This window comes from Mus caroli, unplaced genomic scaffold (genome assembly GCF_978045245.1).
Source record: "Mus caroli unplaced genomic scaffold, Mus_caroli_1 scaffold_7, whole genome shotgun sequence".
NCBI classification, from domain to species: domain Eukaryota; kingdom Metazoa; phylum Chordata; class Mammalia; order Rodentia; family Muridae; genus Mus; species Mus caroli.
Genome location: NW_028227262.1, coordinates 118,222,153 through 118,243,213, shown reverse-complemented (window position 1 = coordinate 118,243,213; position 21,061 = coordinate 118,222,153). Strand labels below are relative to the sequence as shown.

Genomic DNA, 21,061 nt, shown 5'->3' with positions numbered 1-21,061 from the left:
AGATAGGGGACTAATATCCAATATATATAAAGAACTCAAGAAGGTGGACTCCAGAAAAATCAAATAACCCCATTAAAAAATGGGGCTCAGAACTGAACAAAGAATTCTCACCTGAGGAATACCGAATGGCAGAGAAGCACCTGAAAAAATGTTCAACATCCTTAATCATCAGGGAAATGCAAATCAAAACAACCCTGAGATTCCACCTCACACCAGCCAGAATGGCTAAGATCAAAAATTCAGATGACAGCAGATGCTGGCGAGGATGTGGAGAAAGAGGAACACTCCTTCATTGTTGGTGGGATTGCAAGCTTGTACAACCACTCTGGAAATCAGTTTGGTGGTTCCTCAGAAAATTGGACATAATACTACCAGAGGATCCAGCAATACCTCTCCTGGGCATATATCCAGAAGATGTTCCAACCGGTAAGAAGGACACATGCTCCACTATGTTCATAGCAGCCTTATTTATAATAGCCAGAAGCTGGAAAGAACCCAGATGCCCCTCAACAGAGGAAAGGATACAGAAAATGTGGTACATTTACACAATGGAGTACTACTCAGCTATTAAAAGGAATGAATTTATGAAATTCCTAGGCAAATGGATGGACCTGGAGGGCATCATCCTGAGTGAGATAACACAATCACAAAGGAACTCACACAATATGTACTCACTGATAAGTGGATATTAGCCCAAAAACTTAGGATACCCAAGATATAAGATACAATTTGTTAAACGCATGAAACTCAAGAAGAATGAAGACCAAAGTGTGGACACTGTCCCCCTTCTTAGAATTGGGAACAAAACACCCATGGAAAGAGTTACAGAGATAAAGTTTGGAGCTGTGACGAAAGGATGGACCATCTAAAGACTGCCATATCCAGGGATCCATCCCATAATCAGCTTCCAAACGCTGACACCATTGCATACACTAGCAAGATTTTGCTGAAAGGACCCAGATATAGCTGTCTCTTGTGAGACTATGCTGGGGCCTAGCAAACACAGAAGTGGATGTTCACAGTCAGCTATTGGATGTATCACAGGGCTCCCAATGGAGGAGCTAGAGAAAGTATCCAAGGAGCTAAAGGGATCTGCAACCCTATAGGTGGAACAACATTATGAACTAACCAGTACCCCGGAAGAGCTCTTGTCTCTAGCTGCATATGTATCAAAAGATGGCCTAGTCGGCCATCACTGGAAAGAGAGGCCCATTGGACTTGCAAACTTTATATGCCTCAGTACAGGGGAACGCCAGGGCCAAAAAGTGGGAGTGGGTGGGTAGAGTAGTGTGGGGGGGGGAGTGTACTGGGGACTTTTTGGATAGCATTGGAAATGTAAATGAGGAAAATACCTAATTAAAAAAAAAAGAAACAAACAACCCCAAACTACCTACTTAATCAACAACAACAAAAATATTACACCTGTCCTTTTTGTATTTCTTTTGTTCTTTTTGGACAGCATTTTGGTTAAAGAAATGATTTCAGGGCTAGGGAGTACAGCCACAATAGAAAGGGCTTGTCTAGTATGCTCAAGGCCCAGAACTCCACTCCCCAAATTGGAAAAAGCAGGTTTCATAACTGTCAGTTTCCGGACTATCAGAGGCTCCTCCTCTTAGCTCTCTGAACCCTGAGCCCGATGGTAATGGTGAGGATGCATTCACACGGGCTTTTAAAGGAGAGAATATATACAAGCTTGCTGATCCTTGATGTCCAAGCATCTCAGTTTACTTGCCAGGCGGTTTTGAGAGTTGAGATAGCAACGGGAGCTCCAAGTATTCAAGACATGGTCAATGGGAACAAGCTCAGGCTTCCAATCTCCCTGGGGGACTTTCTTTAGTATCTTAGTTTCTTTTCCTGCTGCTGTGATTTTTAAAAAGGCAAACTAATAAAACAAACAAACAAACAAACAAACTCAAAACTAACAAAAGCAAGTCAAAGGAGAAAGGGTTTAGCTCAGCTCATACTTCAAGGGTACAATCCACCCCGGCAGAGAAGCTGGCAGTTGGCCACACTAGACCCAGAGTCAGAAAGCAAAGAAAGATGAGCGCTCATGTAAAGTACTCAGCTCACTTTATAATTTTATTTAATTCAGAGTTTCTACCCACGGAATAGTCTCCCTGACAGCTGAAAGGGTCTTCTGCAGCTGGCGAGATAGCTCACTGGTTAAGAATACTTATTTTTCTTGCAGAGGACCCAGTTCAGTTTCCAGAATCCACATAGTGGCTCATAATCATCTAGGAATCTAGCTCCACTCCTCCCAATCCCTTGTCTTCATAGGCTCAGGATCATCTTCTAAAGCAAAGTGCATGCATTCCAACATTGAAAGTCCCGATAGCCCAACGGTTCTCAATCTTCCTAATGCAGCCATCCTTTAATACAGTTCCTCATATAGTGGTGACCCCATCCAGAAAATTATTTTTGTTGCTATTTCATAACTAATTTCACTGCTGTTATTATTATGTTAATATTTGATATGAAGGATATCTGATATGCAACCCCTGTGAAAGGGTCCTTTAACCCCCAAAGAGGTCACCAATAACAACTACAAAATCTCTTAACTGTGAGTTCCTACAAAATAAGCAAGCTATGTTCTTCCAACATAAAATGGCAAAGAGTAAATATTCCTATTCCAAAAAGAAAGAATGGGGGCACAGAAAGGAGTGACTGGGTCAAAGCAAGACCAAAATCCAGTAGGGCAAACACCAAATCCTACAGCATTGTGTCTTGCATCAGAGGCTTGTAGTACAATCATCTGGGCTCTAAATGGGCTGGATGGCTCCACTCCTCCAGCTCTGCTGCCTGCAATACACATAGCCTCTCTCTTAGGCTGGCACCATTCATCCTCTCAGCTCTTCTTGGCAGACTTCCCATGGTCCCAGTTATCTCTAGTGCCCCCAGGTCACCTTTATAGCCACGTGCACTGGCTTTCCCGAGCCTCCTGGTAGGGACCCTGACTCCTGCACATGCTACCTGGCCTCAGTGGTTCTGCAGTATCACTGCAGATCAGGACTCCATGACTGCTTCTAAGTTTTCATTTTTAGTGATTCCAAACCACTGCCATGCAGATGCTGCTGCCAAATTCTGCTGCCAGTTCATGATGTAGTCCAGTCCCCCGTACCAGTCATGGCAACATCCGTATGCCTTCTGGGCCAGCTTTGGTGAAATAGTTCCTTAGGTGGTTGTGTTAGACCTTCATGAGTTGGAGCCTCTGAGGGTCTTGTTCTCAGGGACCCTTTCTCTGTTATCCCAGTGCAGGGTGGGAGGCTCCTCCTCTGGGCTGCTGTTTTGTTTGTTTTTTGTTTTTTGTTTTTTTTTTTTGGTTTTTCGAGACAGGGTTTTTCTGTATAGCCCTGGCTGTCCTGGAACTCACTTTGTAGACCAGGCTGGCCTCGAACTCAGAAATCCGCCTGCCTCTGCCTCCCGAGTGCTGGGATTAAAGGCGTGCGCTACCACACCCGGCTCTGGGCTGCTGTTTTACTTAATGGTTACACTGTTTCCTCATTACTGCCCTGGATGCTCTCCTAACTTGAACTTTCCTCTGATAAACAAGTTAATCTATTAACTTTAAGTTCAACTTCATACAGGTTCTTAGTTTACAGTCAAAATGAAGCCAGATTCTTAGCCAAAAATATCACATGAGTGGTCCTTGGCCCAGTTCCTGGTAGTCTTTGGTTCTCTCTGATAACTCATGAGCTGGGCCTCCACTGTCTGTGTTTTTTCAGCACTCTTGTATTCTAAGGGCCTGGTTTCCAGCCTTCCAGGGCTCTTTTTAGTCCTAAGTGCCAAACTCTTCCACATCCCACCATTTCCAAAGGCCTAGGAGCCATGTGGTCAGGTTTATCCAGCAATGACCCCACTTTTCTACCTCACATTCTCTTCCTGTTGGTATAAAACACCCTGACAAAAGCAACATAGGGGAGAAGGGTTTGTTCTAGCTCACAGTTCATAGGGACCTAAGACGGCCTGAGCTTGAGGTCACACTGCATCCACAGTCAGGAAGCAGAGAACAATGGATGCTAGCACTCTGCCTGCTTTATTCAGAGTACACACTTCAGAACCCCCACCTAGGGGACAGTCTCCCCACATCCATCAACACAATGGAAATAATTCTCCACAGACATTCTCAGAACGTGACCTTCATCTGGATTATAACATACAGTGCACTGGGAGGCTTTCCTCCTAGGTGACTCTGGATCCTGCCAGGGTGACAACACCAACCATCACACTGACCAAAATTTGAACTGACAGCCTCTATGTCTTTAATTCTGTCTAGTCTTTAATTTTGTGGAAAACATAATTATAAATTGTCAAGAAGAAATTCAGAGGGAAGCAGGAGACATGTTTCCTGAGTACTTAGCATAAGCCTATGATAGGGGATTTGAAGAATAGTCACATAAATATAGACATATATAACACACATTTCTCAGGGAAAGCCTAGGAAAAATCGGGGGTTTGGGTTCTAGGTGCACATCTGCAAATAGCTCAGTTGTATAAATGTCTTAGGTGCTTTCATCTGTTTATACTACTGTAAAAGGACATTTTTCTTCTACATCAGAGTTTGTTTAGAAGACAGCAAGTTACAGCTGGGCATGGTGGCGCACACCTTTAATCCCAGCACTTGGGAGGCAGAGGCAGGAGAATTTCTGAGTTCGAGGCCAGCCTGGTCTACAAAGTGAGTTCCAAGACAGCCAGGGCTACAGAGAAACCCTGTCTCGAAAAACCAAAAAAAGAAGAAAAAGAAGAAGAAGAAGAAGAAGACGACAGCAAATTGGATATTTTGTCATGTTTCACCTGTTCTAACCTTCAGATTTTGTCATTGATCTCTGAGTGGCCCTCGTAAGCTAAAACAAGAACCTCAGAGGGCTTTATGTCAAGATTGCTTTCCTTATTTTATTTTAGTCTTATTTTAACCAATCATGTAGAGCAATGAGTATATTCCAGTCTTCTTTCAAATATGTTTTAATCTTTAGCTATGGTTTGAATGTTATATCCCCTCCAACATTCACGTTGAAACGTAATCCCCAATTAAGAGATGGGGCTTTTGGGCTGGAGAGATGGCTCAGTGGTTAAGAGCACCGACTGCTCTTCCAGAGGTCCTGAGTTCAATTCCCAGCAACCACATGGTGGCTCACATCCATCTGTAATGGAATCTGATGCCCTCTTCTGGTGTGTCTGAAGACAGCGGCAGTGTACTCATAGAAATAAAATAAATCTTTAAAAAAGAGAGGGAGATGGGGCTTTTAAGACATAATTAACTGTAGAGGGCTTCACCTTTATTCATGGGGTTAGTACTCTATTACAGAGGTGGGAGGGAACCAGCTAGGCTCCTTTTCCTCCTTTTCCATTGTTATGATCTAACACTTCTCCCCTCCAGATGATGTAAGCCATTTTAGGAGCAGAAAAACAGAGACTCACTAAATACTAACCACACTGGCCTTTGATCTTGAACTGCCAGCCTCTGAAACTGTGAAAAATAAATTTCTTTCCTTTATAAATTACCCTGCTTCAAGTGTTTTGTCATGGCAGCGTATAATCTACCAAGCATAGTGACTATAAAATCCCTTCCTTAACAATAAGCACATGCCTTCTGCCCTCGGCCAATTGGTATGTTTCTTTGCATAAAGACAGACTCAGCTGTGCTTGTTTTGCTCTGCATCTCTCCGGGTCTTTATTACTATTACTTGGCTACATTTGATATTTGAATAGTACCTCATAGTTTATAAATTTATCCCCAAATATCAACTCATTTTGGAAGAATTAGGATCAAACAGGATGGGCTTTTGAACCAACGAGGGTCTGCATGTACCACGGAGAGCTGGGGCTCTTTGGCTCATTGCATCAGTCAATGATCCATGCTTTAAAGGCCTGGAATTTTTCAAAACCAGTCTTTTACAGTGGTTGGCTCTTCCTCATCATATATAGGCATTAGCTCAAATATTACCTTTTTTTAGGGAACCTGGTCAATCTAAGAATTACTCTAGACTAATCTCTTTTTAGAATTTAGCATGGAGTACAATTATCTAGATGACTTATATATGTGTTGGCCGAACAGAACATGGTAGCTTTATGAAGCGCAGCCTTGTCTGGCTCTGCTGCTCACCCTGTTCTCCCTAGCATCCGGGAATGCCTGGGGCATCAGAGCTTTCCTTGATAAGTCTTGGGGGGGGGGGGGAAAGAGAGAGAGAGAGAGAGAACCTGAAAACCCCTAAGATAGCAACCCTCTGGGAGAAGTACTCACACGGGCCTCTGGGGGACAAGAAGACTGGCTCACTGGGGCTGTGTGCTGCCATCACACTGTTGATCCTCCGGCTCCATGATGGTTTATATAGACCCCCTCTGTGAATTACAATGGTACAGGGTGACTGTCTGTCTGCTGTCTGTTCCCAGGCCTCTCATGTGCATCTCTGGATACAATCCCATCACCCACAGTCATGCTCCAAGGCGGAAGAGGGTAAAGATGGACCCCTAGAAGTCTGATTTGTCAGGGATCTCCTGAGGAGTCTGCAGTTTCCTGAGTCTCCAATTTTATTTTAACATTTCTACAAATTTTGGGCTGAATATCCACACAGCTAATTGTATTTCTGTTAACACAGGAGTACTTATTTGTGTCACAGGAAAACCGTGCTCTCCTTATGGCCAGTGGCCTCACACTGTGCTCATAGCTTAGGGACAAACATTTACAGTGTGTGACACTGAGTTTTCCTATGTAGTACCCCGGCCTCTAACTGAAACTCAGCACAATTTATTTCTTCCTCAGTGAGCACTCACTGAGCATCTACTATGTACTAGACTACACTCCATCGAGACTACAAACCATAGATATGACTGGGAACCGGATATGCGTGGCTCCTACCACAATGGGAGTTATCTTTACAGGACGGAGAAACACAAAAGAACTAGAAACATACTGTGGTGATTGTTAAGCTAAGGGAGGGGAGCCTGGGGGTTAAGGGAGATGAAGAAAATGTCAAGTGACCGTAATTTACATGATGGGGTAAGATCTCCCGAGATAAAATGATCTGAAAAACAAACAGGGTAGAATGTGGGGTGGGAGGTGTTCCAGGCCAGGAAGAGACCGTGTCTTGAGGGCAGAGAGGATATGCACCACGGAAGTAGCAATTTAGAATGCATGGTTAGTGTCACGGAATAGAGTGCTGGTGCGGAAAGGTGTGTGTGCGCGCACACACACACACGCGTGTGTAGGGAAGGGAAAAAGGAAAAGGAGAGAGGCTGAACACTCATTGAAGAGCTCACTGGTAAGCCATTGATAATGGAAGGGAAGAGAAAGCCACAGAGGAATTGAGCATGGTGACCCCTGTCCTCAAGAGAAGCAGAGGCAAGAGGTACTCTGCAAATTCGAGGCCAGTAAGGTTTACGAAGTAAGATTCTGTCTTGAAAATAACAACCATGACAGCTCTCCCCTCCCAAACAAACAAACAACTGCAGGAAAGTCTAACACTTGAGAAGAGTTGGTTTAAAGTTGCATGGTGGGTGAGGTGAGGAGAAGCCCATGGGGCTTCAGGCTTACACAAAGAACTACTGCACTGAGTAAAGCTGGGAGCTGGAGAGTGGCCTCCCCAGGGAAGGAGGGGTATACCAATGGTCATGCCAATGCCAATGTCCAGTGCCAAACAGCCACACCTGAAAACGTAACTCAGGTAACATTATATGGACTCAACCGGTTATACTGGAGAATAAATATTTATATACAAGTACATATATGCAATAACAATTAATGAAAAAGGGGCCTAAATTTGAATAGTAGGGACAGCTATATAGAAGGTTTGGAGAGAGGAAAGGGACAGGAGAAATACTGTAATTGAATTACAATCTCAATAAGAATTGGTTTATATCTGTTTTTCACATTATATAGTTGATCAGGAACTATACAATTCTCTGCTTGGAAGAAAAACAACAACAGCAACAACAACAACAACAACGACTTACTAAGATCCAAAAAAAAGAGGAATTAGCAAATTGTGGGTCCTCTAACTGGAGTGAATCCCCATCTTATCTTCTCCCTTTTAAAAGACAATCTTTCCCTCCAAGATAATTTCTCTGTAACTAACTTCCTCCATGGTAGGCAGTTTTCTAACTGAAGTCAGTGGGGTTAGAGCATTACCTCAGGGGTCATTACCTCAGGGGTCAATACCTCAGGGCTCATACTCATTCCCAACAAAGTCTTAAACACTGAGTATAATTGTGGTCTAGCTGACATTGCTAGTGGTATCCTAGTAGAGGCTACTGCTAAAATTTCACCAATGGAAACGAAGCCAATAAAGAATTGGAGAGATCTGATGGGCCGGTTAACTATCATAATCAAAGAGAGTAAAACTATTGGATCATTTATTGAGATACTCTTTGCTTGAGTTTTTAACATCCTCTGGTTGACACAATGATGCGATCCAAACTTCCAGGAGTCCAACCTCTTAGGCAAGGAGTGACACAATTTTGGGTGATGCCGCTAGGTAAGCAAGGAAATATTTATAACCCTGACAAACAGGTACTAGACAGGAGCATTATCTAACTTAGCCACCTATTTAGGCCAGATGTTCCTTTTATGACAAAAAGCTAGAATGATGCCTGCTGTCAGGCTTCGTGAACAGTATGTATGTTGGAGGTGGGTGGGGTGTACTCATTATTCCTTCTGAAGAGGACGCAATCTTTTCTCAAACATCTCTCTCTTTCCAAACATTTGGGCTAAATTTATGTTAAAATTCAAAGCAAACAGATTTAATGCCGGAGACAAATGATGGCACACAGCTTTCCAACTCTGAGCACCTTCCTGGTATGTGGGCGAATGTCATTTCTGGGTACAACGATACCATCAGAATATTAGTAAGAGAGGCTCACAAGAAATGTTTACAGACTGATAGCAGAACACACTCGCTGTTCCATTATCTTGCCTCCACCTGACCCTTGAACGCGGTGACAAGGACATTTTTACCCCAGGACAACTGGAGAGACAAAGGCTATATTATTGCACTTCAATTCTCTTTACCTCTGTTTCCGGAGAGGATTTATAAACAGGCTAGGGCAGTGGTTTCCAAAGTCGGAAAGATGGAAAGATATTCCCTTCCCAAGCTCATCGAATTTTCCCTTCCTGTTCTAGACTTTTTTTTTTTTTTTTCAAAATGTCCTTGGCTTTGTCTTTACCTGAGCTTGTAAGAAAAGTCCTCTGTGCCACTCCTCTGCCAGCCTCCCAGGAAAGGAAAGCCTCCCTGGGAGGGTCAGCTAGGAAAGGACAGCGTGGGAAACCTGAGGAAGCGGCCTCCAAGCTGCCAGTGCGGGCCCTGCGCGGTCGGGTTCCGGCGCGGCCCCTTTAAGAGCAGGCCCTGTCCCCGCCCTCCTCCTGGCGGGGCTGGCGCTCGGTGGCGGCCGCTACGGTGCTGACAAGATGGCGGCTGGCGGGGCTGTTGCTGTGGCGCCCGAGTGCCGGCTTCTGCCCTACGCGCTGCATAAGTGGAGCTCCTTCTCCTCCACTTACCTTCCCGAGTAAGTGCGGGGCCCCGCGCTCGAGCTGTCGGAGCTGCTCGGTGAGAGCGCGGCCGGCCAGAGCGTGCGGTGTGGGGAGCGGAGCCGAGAGAGGCCCAGGCGGGGCCTGTGACGGGGAACGCGCGGCCTCCGGAGCTTCTCAGTGCGGCGGCCGAGCGCTCCGGCCTGGCGGGCGGAGGCCGGGCTGAGGGCCCCGGAGCGAGCTCGGGGTGGCGGCGGCGAGGCGGGCTTGCGTAGCGGGAGACGAGGCGGAGCGGAGCGGGGCTTCGGGCCCGGGGCGGCGGGCGAGCCTCCCCCGCCGTCGGAGGTGGTCAGGGCGACGACGGGGGCCGGGTCCTTCCCGGACGGCTCGGACACGCAGCGCCGGAGTTCCTGAGCCCGCAGTAAAAGTGCTTAGCTCTGCACGAGTGGCGAGAGAAGTTGGGGAGTCCATCCGCACCCTGGCGAGAACTTGGAGGACTGGCAGAGGGGTGTCTTGGCTTTTTTTTGGAGGGGTGGGCTGGAAGTTCTGAAAAAGATCGGGAAGGAGGGCAGGTCTGGGGGCGTGCGGCTTGCCCGAGGGCACCACCATGTCAGCAGAAATGGCCTTAGGAACACAAGGAGGAACGGGTGCAGTTTTCTGTAGCTATTCGAATAAAATTGCTACATCTCCGGAGTGTCCTGAACAGGGAGTGTGTTCCATTCGTATTTTAAAAATTCCTCCCGTTTGTTCAGATTGGATTTCTCGAGTCCAGTCGGTCAGGACTCTGGAAGTGAAGCTGCGGGTGAAGAGTCAGCCTCCCCAGACTGCCCACCTGCCCTCCTCCTAGTCACCAGGTCAAGAGTTGGCACTGAAGCCTCGTAGCTCCCGCCCAATGAAGGCTGACCTGTGCTCTGATCTGGCCGGTTGTGGCCTGTTGATAGCTGGTACATGGCCACATCTCTGATTGATGTTGGAACCCAGCTCTTAATTTGAGGGTGAGCTGGATAAGCACCGACCTTCATTTGAAGTGGACTTGTGGCTGTTCATTCTGTGAACCTCTGTTTGTTTGTTTGTTTTGTAGTTTTTTCTTTTGGAGGGTGTGTTTGGTTGTTTGTTTTGACTGACTCCTTTGAATCTGAAGATAACATTTTTTTGTGTCTAGGTTAGAGAGTTGGTGGTGTGTCACTAACTACCTCGAATGACTTTTCCCACCCCCAGGTCTTTCGTCAGATTTCTTACACTGTAGGTTGTCTGCCATTGCTTTACCTTCTAAGGTAGGCATGAGACTGGGATAGCCCAAATCCCAGTTGCGTTACCTGTTGTATAGGCATGTTAAGGAGAGAGGCAGTTCTAAAAGGAGTCTTGATCTGGTGGGATAGTGGTTTTAGTCAGCCTCCAGTTTGGAGTGGGGACAGCACCTGCTGTTACAGTTGGACTGCAGCTGGAAGAAGCCATTGCTATAGCTTCCTTAAGGCCACAGAGAAACCAGTTTATTTGCACTTAGTACTTCCACTTAGTGCATCTTGTTTAACCACAAAGACATTTCAAACATGTAGTATAGTTTTTATTTTAAAGCCCTTTAGAGTTAAGCAGTCCAGAGTGAAGGAGTGCAGATGAGCATTAGGACGCTTGCGTTTGAGGACTTTGTCAGGCAGGCTGGTGTGTGTCTGCCTTACTTGTGAAGTTCTTGGTTCTGAACTTAGGTTAGCAGGTATACATCTTTGTATGACAGGAAGTTTAAGAAAGAGATTGATTTTCCCCCCTAAAATGACCTCTAATGGGGTGAAACAGTGGAAGGCATTATGAAATGTCTCAAGCAGGTGTGACTTTTTTTTTTAAGGTCTAGCCAGCTATTTATTGAAATCGTTCAGCAAAGAACAAATATTTATTGATAGAAATCTAGGCATTTTGGGGTGATGGTAATAATTACAAAAAATGGCAATTACTTATGCCTTTCACATGCTAATCTTTATGAGTACTTCAAGTGTTTTAGCTCATTTAAACCTTAACAGTCTTCTAAAGAACCCCAAAAGCCTGGGCCTGGTGTTGGGCCTGGAAGGAGAGGCCTGTAATGCAAGCCCTTAGGAAGCAGAAGCAGGAGAATCACAAGAGTAAGGCCATCCTCGGCGACATAGTAAAGTAAGGCCGGCCTGGGCTGTGAGATCTGTGTTGTCATCTGTGACCTCAGATCTCCATTTTCCAGACGAGCAAACAGGGATGAGAGGTTCAGATTTGCCTCTGGTCATCCGCCTAGATGAGGACAGAGCTGAGTCCAGAGGACCCGCTCCACAGTTCTCCCCCCAGCGTGCTTTCTTGACTGCTTTTGTCTAAGGGTTTGTAGAGATTGGAGGGATTCTGTTAAAGGTGTTAAGTTGTTTATAGACACATACGGACGGGCTGGAGAGATTTTGTGAACAAGCTTGAGGACCTGAGTTCAGATGCTAACATAGACAGTCTTGTATGGTGCACTTGTGACCCCATTGCTCTTGGTGGGGTAGAGACTGGAGGATCCCTGGGGCTAATTGGGTACCAGCTTCTAGGTTCAGCGAGAAAAGGAACAAGGCAGAGAGTGATAGAGTAGGCTACCCTGTGTCCTCCTCTGGCCTCTCGGGAGCACAAACACAGTTATCTGTACACATAGGTGCATATATACCACATATGGGCAGAACCCTTCCTCCCGCCCCCATGAAGTCATGAAAAGGATTTCAATCTCAGATTTCATTCTAGGACTTCTATTTTTTTTTTCTAATGAAAAAAACTATTTCTCCTTTTAATTCCTAAGATTGATTGGGACCTTAAAATGTTAAAACAGGTCTAGTTAAAGATCACACGCTAGCACATTGGCCTTTTATTTTTCAGTGTGTTTAAATGGATTTTCCTTTATTTTACTTTTTCTTCTGAAATCTATACCTAATTTTGGAATTAAGAGAGCTACATGTAAGTGACACATGATACGATAACATACTACATGTAAAACCATTTGATAAATCATTGATCTGTATTCTTGACTGTTTATTGTTGTAGGTTGTAGCGATGCTGGTGATAATTTGTTGGGTGCTTGGTGTTCCTGAGCTGCTTTGCTCATATAGTTTGTTAATTCTTAAGCACAATGTGCAGTGAGCTTCCTATGTTCTGCAGCTGAGGAAGCTGAGGTCAATATGTATGAACTTGCCCACAGCATACAGCTTTCCAGGGGCCTCTTACACTCTATTTTAAAACAACTCCACCAATAACAATTATTAAGTGTCTTCTGTTCTCAGATTGTTCTGTGCAATTAGATATGTTTAGTATTTGCCCCAACCCCAGTATGAGTGTGATACTATATTTTACAGCTAGGGAATCGGAGATTTAGAGAGGTTAACTAGTTTAGGTCTGGGGTCTAAAAGCATTGGAGAGGGGACTCTGGTACCGGGATTTCTGACTTCCCTTCACAAGCTCTGTGAGCTGCTTCACTGTGTGATACGGCTGCTCTGTGCTTACAGACAGGATTTGCTTGAGTCACTTCTCCAGCTCTGCATTCTGTAGCACACAGCTTGGCTTCTAGGCTCATCTACCTCCACTCCATTGCTCTTGTTGATCTTGGTGGACATCCCATGGTACTGGCATCTCCAAAACTGCTGGGGTCTTGCTGCAACTAGACTACACTTTAACAACTAGCCTCTCATAGGCTCTCTTCATGGTGCCAAGCCTCAGCTGCTCTCATGACCCCTCATGTCTTTAAAACTGGTATCGTCTAGGGTGACTCTTACACCTTCTGGCCACCAACATGAGATTCATCCTTGGCTGTCTCTGGAACACAGCTTCTTTGTTCTCTCAGAAATTACTTCCCAGAAGGTTTTACTCACTGATGCTGGTCTTTTCTTAATCACTGCTAATTTCTTAGCTCCAGCTAACCAGCATCACTTGTCCCTGTGTGTGCTAGGCAAGTCCTCTTTCATTGAGCTACATCCCTGGTTTTATTGGTTGTTAATTTCTCTCTCTCTCTCTCTCTCTCTCTCTCTCTCTCTCTTTTATAACAGAGAGGTGTACCTCGGTAATTCTGTGGTTATGAATCTGAATTTTTCCTTTTAGTTCTTTAAGAACTGTATGTTTGAAGTCATTACTAGATGTATACAGACTTACAGCTTTATCATTCTAGTAAATTGGGCCTTTGAAAGTTATAATATGCCCCTTTTATCTTTAATAATACTATGTGCTTCTTGCCTTTAAAATCTACTTGGTGTAGTTCTGTCCACCTTATTTGAGCTGCTTTTGTTGGTTGTAACCTTTGCTTAGTTTTTCCTCGCTGGTGCTGGTGATTGGAACCCAAGACCTTATGCATATTAGACAGTACTTGTCTAGCCCTCTTACTGTGCATGTTTTGTGTTTGCATATTTGAGATCTGTTTCTTTTTAACAACATATACATTTGTTAAAATTAAGTTCTTTTATTCATTTAGAGACAGAGGGTGAATGAGAGAGGGAAGAAGGGAGAAGGAGATGTTTGGAGGTTAGAGGACAGATTTCAGGAGTTGGTTCAGTTCATCCACTGTATAGATTCCGGGGATTCAAATCAGGTCTTCAGGCTTGGTGGCAAGTACCTCCTGAGACAGCTTGCTGCCCCAAGATTTGAGTATTTTGCTATTAAATTAGAGTTAGCTCAGATTTTTTTCCCTTCTGCATATTAAAAAAAATATTGCCTTTCTGTGCTTACAGACCTGTGTCTGTCTTACATTGATTTAGGCATGTGCTTACTAGCAGTTACTTAGTTGTGTTTTACTTTTGGTTTTGCTGATCTGTAAATCTCTTTTTTAAGACTTGTTTTTTTGTAAGGTGTAGAATTGATAATTTAATTTTGTTATATGGTATTTTTCATTCCTGTAATATGATTTTATATTACTTATGCTTTTATTAAAACATTTGTGGGAATCTATTTATGTTAAGGCATGTTTAGAGGAGAGATAATTGGGTTTAGTGTCAGTCTTTTGGCTTATGACTGTTAGTAATTAATACTTTAAGAATATCCTTGGCCAGGTAGTGGTGGTGCATGTCTATAATCCTAGCACTTGAGGCAGAGGCAGAGGCAGGTGGATTTCTGAGTTCGAGGCCAGCCTGGTCTACAGAGTGAGTTCCAGGACAGCCAGGACTGCATAGAGAAACCCTGTCTTGAAAAAAACAAAAAACAAACAAACAAACAAAAAAAGAATATCCTTATATTACTTTACTATGACTTGTATATCTTATTATTATTAAGATTATGACTGTGGTGGTCTTAATGAGAATGGCCCCCATAGGCTCATACATTTGAATGTTTGGTTCCCAGTTGGTGAATTGTTTAGGAAGGATTAGGAGGTATGGCCTTGTTGGAGGAGGTATGTCACTGGAGGTGGGCTCCCATGGCAGGCCCAGTTTCTGTCTATGTCTATCTCTCCCTCTCCTCCTTTCCCCCACACTCCTCTTCCCTCTTCCCCTCTCTCCCTCTGTGCTTGTCTCCCTCTCTCCCTCTGCCACTCTCCCTCTCCCCCTTTTGCCCTATCTCCCTCTTTCCCTCTCTCCCTCTGTGCCTCTAACTTGTAAACTCTCAGCTACTGCTCCAGTACCCTGTGTGCCTGCCTACTGCCATGCTCCCTGTTATTGATGGTCATGAACTCACCTCTGAAACTGTAAGTAAGCCCCCAATTAGATTCTTTCTTTTATCAGTTGCCTTGGTCACGGTGTCTCTTCACTGCAATAGAAAAGTAACATAGATGGGTACTGTATTAGTCAGGGTTCTCTAGAGTCACAGAACTTAGGGATAGTCTCTATATAGTAAAATAATTTATTGATGACTTACAGTCGGCAGCCCAATTCCCAACAATGGTTCAGTCGCAGCTGTGAATGGAAGTCCAAGGATCTAGCAGTTATTCAGTCTCACACAGCAAGCAGGCGAAGGAGCAAGAGCTAGACTCCCTTCTTCCAATGTCCTTATATTGTCTCCAGCAGAAGGTTCCACCACACCTTTAATCCCAGATGAATGGTGTAGCCCAGATTAAATGTGTGTTCCTTAAACTGGGAGATTTAATCTTCTGGAATCCATAGCCACTATGGCTCAAGATCTCCATATCAAGATCCAGATAAGGATCTCCAAGCCTCCAGATAAGGGTCACTGGTGAGCCTTCCAATTCTGGATTGTAATTCATTCCAAATATAGTCAAGTTGACAACCAGGAATAGCCACTACAGGTGCTTACTATTATCACCTGTGTTTGTTGTAAAACAAATGGACTTAGATGAAGAAAACTGCACATTTACTTGTAACAGCTCTATGTGCCCCCTCCCTTTTCCTTTCAGTGTCCACTTCCCCCTCCCAGTTGGTTTAGGTAGTTTCCATTAGAAGAGTCATAAGACTTAACTCCTATTCTTCAAATGCCACTTGAAATACTATTTTACTAGGACACTTTGTGTGCCCCAATCTTCCTCCGTAAGTCTGGCATCTATCCCCCGCCCCTATGGTTGAATACTTGAATATATGCCTGTCTGATATGTCACATGTTACAATTTTTAGCTATGTTCTTATTTATATGGTTGCTTGCTTAATAGCTATTTCTGTCAACTGGATCATGAACTCCATAAAGAGTATGTAGCAACCCCCATCATTGTATCTGAGCATAATGTTTATTAATGAATAGATAAGAGAATTAACTAGCTATTTTAATTATATTTCTCTTTTTTAAGTGTTATTTTGGTTCAGGAGTGGAATATCATGTTGACTTGTTCAAAATAGAAAATAATTTATTTTAAATGTCTTCAGTGGTTTTCAACAAAGGTTGAGAGTATCTTAAACAAAAAAGGATATACTATTTGGAAGGACTTGGGATAGTGTTTCTAATCTGTGTCTTTGAGACATTTATTATGAAGTTATTTAAGATTTTATAGGTATTTCTAATAAGATCTTTATTTCTAGTTCAGTTTAATGTAAAATTTGATTTGCCAAATAACTGAATAATTTAGAGGATTATTACCAGCATTCTGATTACTTTTAGGATATGGTTTCTTTTGGTTCCTTGATTATAAGTGGTTTTAGTTTTTTTAATGTAATCTTGCTATTAACATATAATTTATGTACAGTACATTTTAGCTACTTAAACCAAGTCAATGAGGTGTAGTATAGGGAGAGATAAGTGTGACTGTGACTGTAGTCATGTTACACCTTTTTGTTGTCTGTAGAGAGCAGTGCCCCTTAGCTACCCTTCTCTCTGCAAGCACTTGCCGCAGTGTCTGTCTGTGAAGGTTGTCTGTTCCAGGTCTTTCGCATAGATGGGATAATGAAAGGCATTCTTTCCTGGGATCCTGTTTTTAAAGATCACACTATTATATCATGTGTCAGTGCCATGTGTGTTTTCTGACTGGTAATATGAATGTGTATAGAGGTACCACAGTTTGTATATTCATTAGTTGATAGGCATTTGGACTATATATACATTATGAATAATGCTTCTATAAACATTGTTTATGGGAGTGTAATGTTTTCATTCCTTTTGCATGTATGTTTAGAGATAGAATTTTTGGATTTAACTATTTGAGGGACTGTCAGATTTTTTGTTTGTTTTGTTTTGTTTTTTGGTCAGTTCTCTTTTTTTCTTTTGTTATTAAAGAAGTGCCTTAAAAACTACTTAATGTAACTTTATAAACAAAAGCTCTATATTGAAATGATCATATGAGATTAGATTATCTTGCTGTTAACTTAATTGCACTACCTTTTGTGACAGGTTAGTCTTTTATCATCCTTTATTTTTGTTGAGTGTGTGAATGTGAGTGTGTGGGAGTATGTATATGTGATTGTGTAAGTATTAGTGTGTGAGTGTGTATGTGTGTGTGAGTGTATATGAGTGTGTGCTCCATACTTTCATCCTTGAAGATCTTTTGTTCCTCCCTATTAATGTGCATATTTTTCACATATTAGTGCTGAGAAATTGGTTGAAGATTGGCTTTTAGAATTATATTATTTAAGGCTGTGGCACACATCTTTATTTCCAGCACTCAGGAGGCAGAGGCAGGTGGATTTCCAAATTTGAAGCCAGCTTGGTCTATATAGCAAGTCCTATGCTAGTCTAAAAAACAGAATACCCTGTCTCAAGACAAACTATATTGTTTATATATAAAATACGAGTAAGATATTTCTGAAAGAGTTGAAAGTTGTTTATGAATTCATTCCTCATATAAACTGAGGCATACGTTTTTAAAGTGTTGAAAATAGCTTCTAATTTCTCCCAGAGCTTAGAATTTTGGGTAGTTGAAAATTCATACATCTAGGTCTTTGGCATTTGTTGAATGAAATCTTGATTTTCAACAGGCTGTAATACTCTGGATGATAAATTTAAAGACAGATTTAAAAAAATATTTTCTTCCTATATTATAGCATTTGAGTTGCAATTAGAGCTTTTCAGATTTCTGGCTATCTTTACCACAAAGTATAGGGCATTGACTTGTGGTTAATTCTCGGGCCTGTTTAAGGTAAGGGGTGAGAGTATCTGACCTCACCCTGTAGTCATCGTTGTTCAGTAGAGTGGCTGAGTTGAAGATACTAAAGGCTAAGTTTAGAGTTCAGTTAGAGTAGCATTAGTAAGCTCTTACTTTGATTTTGCACTCTATTTATATAGAGAAAGGAGGGTCACAACAAGTATAAGAACATTGCAGAAAAGAATGCCGAACTATGAAGATGGCAGTCTCGGGAAACTAAGATTTTTACCAGAGGGTTTTAGGTCTTTATGTCTCGGACAGAGAATTGAACAGGACATGAAAAGGGAGAGGTAAAAGTATACATTTATTAGAAGTGAGAGTAAGAGCGTAGAGTGCACTCCACAGAATGGAAGCAGGATCAAGCAAGCCTGGGACTCAAGAGCTGGGAGTTCTTTTCTGGGAGTTCTTTTCTTGAATGTAGGTAGAGGGAGGAGACAGCCTCTAGGGAATGAATTCTTACCCAGATTGGCAAACTGAGCTGCTGTGTAAATTTGGTTGATCTGCATATAATTGTGCTATAGATATCCCTTAATTGTAAGCTTATGGATGTCTTATCTTGAGTGTGCAAGACGGTAAACAGGAGTTTTTCCTGACACCTGTCATAAGGATAGGTTGGCAGTGGCTGTACTTGATCCCAATGTCAGTCTAAGCTGGCTTTTAAAGAATTCTTTCTATCATAATGTGCCTGTCCATAAGTTACCTACTGGAGAGGAGGTGCCAGGAGTTGCCTTACTGAGAAGGGGCAGGCAAGAATATATGTCATGAACAGGTGCTATAAGTCACTGGGCTGTCTTAGTCTTGGGTATCTTAAAATATTGGCCAGCTTGTTAGCACCATCCTAGCATATATGCCTTGAACTGTTCTTATTTAAAGTTGTATTTTTATGTATGCCTCTGTGTGTTCATGAATGTGTGACACCTATGTGCTGGCACTGTTAGAACACGGACGTGGGCCTCAGATCCTTAGGAGCTGGAGTTGCAGGGAGTCGTATGTCACCAGACATGAGTGCAGGAAAAGCAGCAAGCACGTTTTAGTCTCCGAGCCATCTTTCTAGTCCTTAAACGATTATTTTGTTTGCTGGTAGAAAGACTGATGACTCAGCTGTCTGAAAGTTGAACAAGGATGCTGGTTATGACTTCAAAGTTATCTCTGAATTGCTCACATTCTATGTAATTTGAAAATAAGTAAAGCCCCCTAATTTATGTACATTATCTATAACATGAATATGACCCTCTGAGTGATTGATGCAGAAATCATGAACATTTTAGATGCATAAGGAAATTACTTGCCTGTCTTTAAAGGGTTGTTGCAATAAACTAATTGGAAAAGAGGCTCACTATTTTATTAATATGCAAAAGGGAAAAGTCAAATCTTGGGGGAAAACCATTGTGTATTTACTACCCCAGCATCATATATGTACTCCTTTTCTATAAAGGAGAAGGAAATGGGAGAGTGTCATTCATTTTAGGAAATTAGTAATGCTTTTTAGTGGAACTCAATGGGCTTGGAGAACATACTGTGGCTTGTAGTATGTCTGCTGGGCCTACAGAACAGATGACAGTGGTTTGTAAATTATTCTTTATGGGATTGAAATAGAAGATAAGTGGTGTTTGGAAAAAGTGTGGCTAGGTATATAGACAGAATTCAGTCTTTGTCCCTGTGATAAGAATTTAATCTCTAATTAGTGAGATTTCAGTGAGAGACTGAAGGCGATTGTGTTCCCCTTTGGCAGGTCCAGTCAGGATAGGAAGCTTGTGGATATGGCAGAAAGCCTCTCTGTGTGCTGGGAAGGGTATACTAATGTCTGAGGGACCTTGAGTCTGAAATGTGCTCTGTTGCCTTCTAGCCTGATACCTCATCTTCAGGCTGTTAGTTCTCAGCCCCAACACAGTGAAGTAGCTCTGCCAACCCTGTGAATATGATCTAGTTGTGACTCATTTAATTTTACATGAACAGATCTGTAGAATGACTTTAATAGCATATTATTCAATGACTTGGTTCGGAAACATTTGTGGAGATACTGTATACAGGGGTGGGTGAGATGGATGGCTCAGTGGGTAAAAGTACTTGCTACACAAGCCCATGACCTGTGTTTGATCCAAAGAACCCATGAAAGGAGAGGACTGGCTCCCCACAGTTGTCCTCTGACCTGCACACACAAGTTATGGCACATCATGTTTCTCCATCATGCATGCATATACATAAATACATACTAATTATAAGTAAAAATGCTTTAGAAGATAACAGATAAGTCTAGCTCTTGAAATTTTACTTGAAACCTATCACAAAAGTCAGACAAGAAGGTTTTATGGTTGGTGGACTCCCCTGTGTTAAAGTTTAGTATATGGTATTGAAAATTTAAACAGTTTTAAGATAAGAATAGTTAATATAGTTTGTAACATGCTTGTGAATACTTTGGAGTATTTCTGAGGACTAACACTGAATAATACTTTCCAATATGTGTGATAGGACTTTGGTCTTGGTCAAAGATACTGTTAGGAGAGTGTGTTTTCAGTGAGTGAGTAGCTTGGGTTTGGTGTAAATTTGCTTGGCCTCTCTCTCAGTACAGGTTAAGTTAATGGGCTCCACTGAGGGAGGACGTCGGCTCTGGAATGAAGGAGAGGTACAGTGGGAAGTGCAGTGTGATAGGACACTGAACAAGGAGGTATTCTGGTCCAGTCCTGGTGTTGACAATTCTACATGAGTCTGTTCTCAAGGATTTTCTCTATTCTTACACAGTGTGAGCAGTTTAAGAGTTGATGGACTTTTGGAAAGGGATGGCATAAAGTTGATAAACCAGAAAAAGTGTCTGTGTTTTAGGTTAGCATATACTGTTATGTGTTTCATTTTGGTTTCTGCATGCATGTGTGTCATTATTCTTTTCTTTACATTTGTTCCCCCTCACTCCCCTTTCCTGGACTCTGTCTGGTTGCTACCTTTTTTTCCAGTTAGCCTTACTTCTGCATCCCCATTATAACTCATTTTCCTCCCTGTATCACATCTTTTAAGATGTATTAGAATAAATTTTAAAAGTCAGGCATCCTATCCCAGTAATACAGTAAATTGAATGATTGCCCAGAAAAGATAGTTTGAGGATTTGATAAAGTCAGAATTTGATTCTGATTACC

General features: G+C 42.6%; 1 protein-coding gene and 1 long non-coding RNA gene across 4 annotated transcripts in view; one reads left to right on the top strand and one right to left on the bottom strand.

The window, feature by feature from the left end:
- Positions 1-9,309, bottom strand: part of LOC110296537 (uncharacterized) — a 33,395-nt gene extending 24,086 nt beyond the window's left edge. For both annotated transcript variants that reach the window (XR_002378185.3, XR_015047689.1), the window contains exons 1-2: positions 9,157-9,309; positions 6,239-6,336 (exon numbers count right to left, since the gene is read on the bottom strand). This is a non-coding gene — a long non-coding RNA (uncharacterized LOC110296537). The remainder of the gene's footprint in view (positions 1-6,238; positions 6,337-9,156) is intronic.
- A 28-nt stretch (positions 9,310-9,337) lies between these two features.
- Positions 9,338-21,061, top strand: part of Mkln1 (muskelin 1) — a 111,524-nt gene continuing 99,800 nt past the window's right edge. For both annotated transcript variants that reach the window (XM_021164743.2, XM_085840751.1), the window contains exon 1: positions 9,338-9,495. In XM_021164743.2, coding sequence (XP_021020402.1) covers positions 9,398-9,495 — 98 coding nt within the window. In that variant the 5' untranslated portion in view covers positions 9,338-9,397. The remainder of the gene's footprint in view (positions 9,496-21,061) is intronic.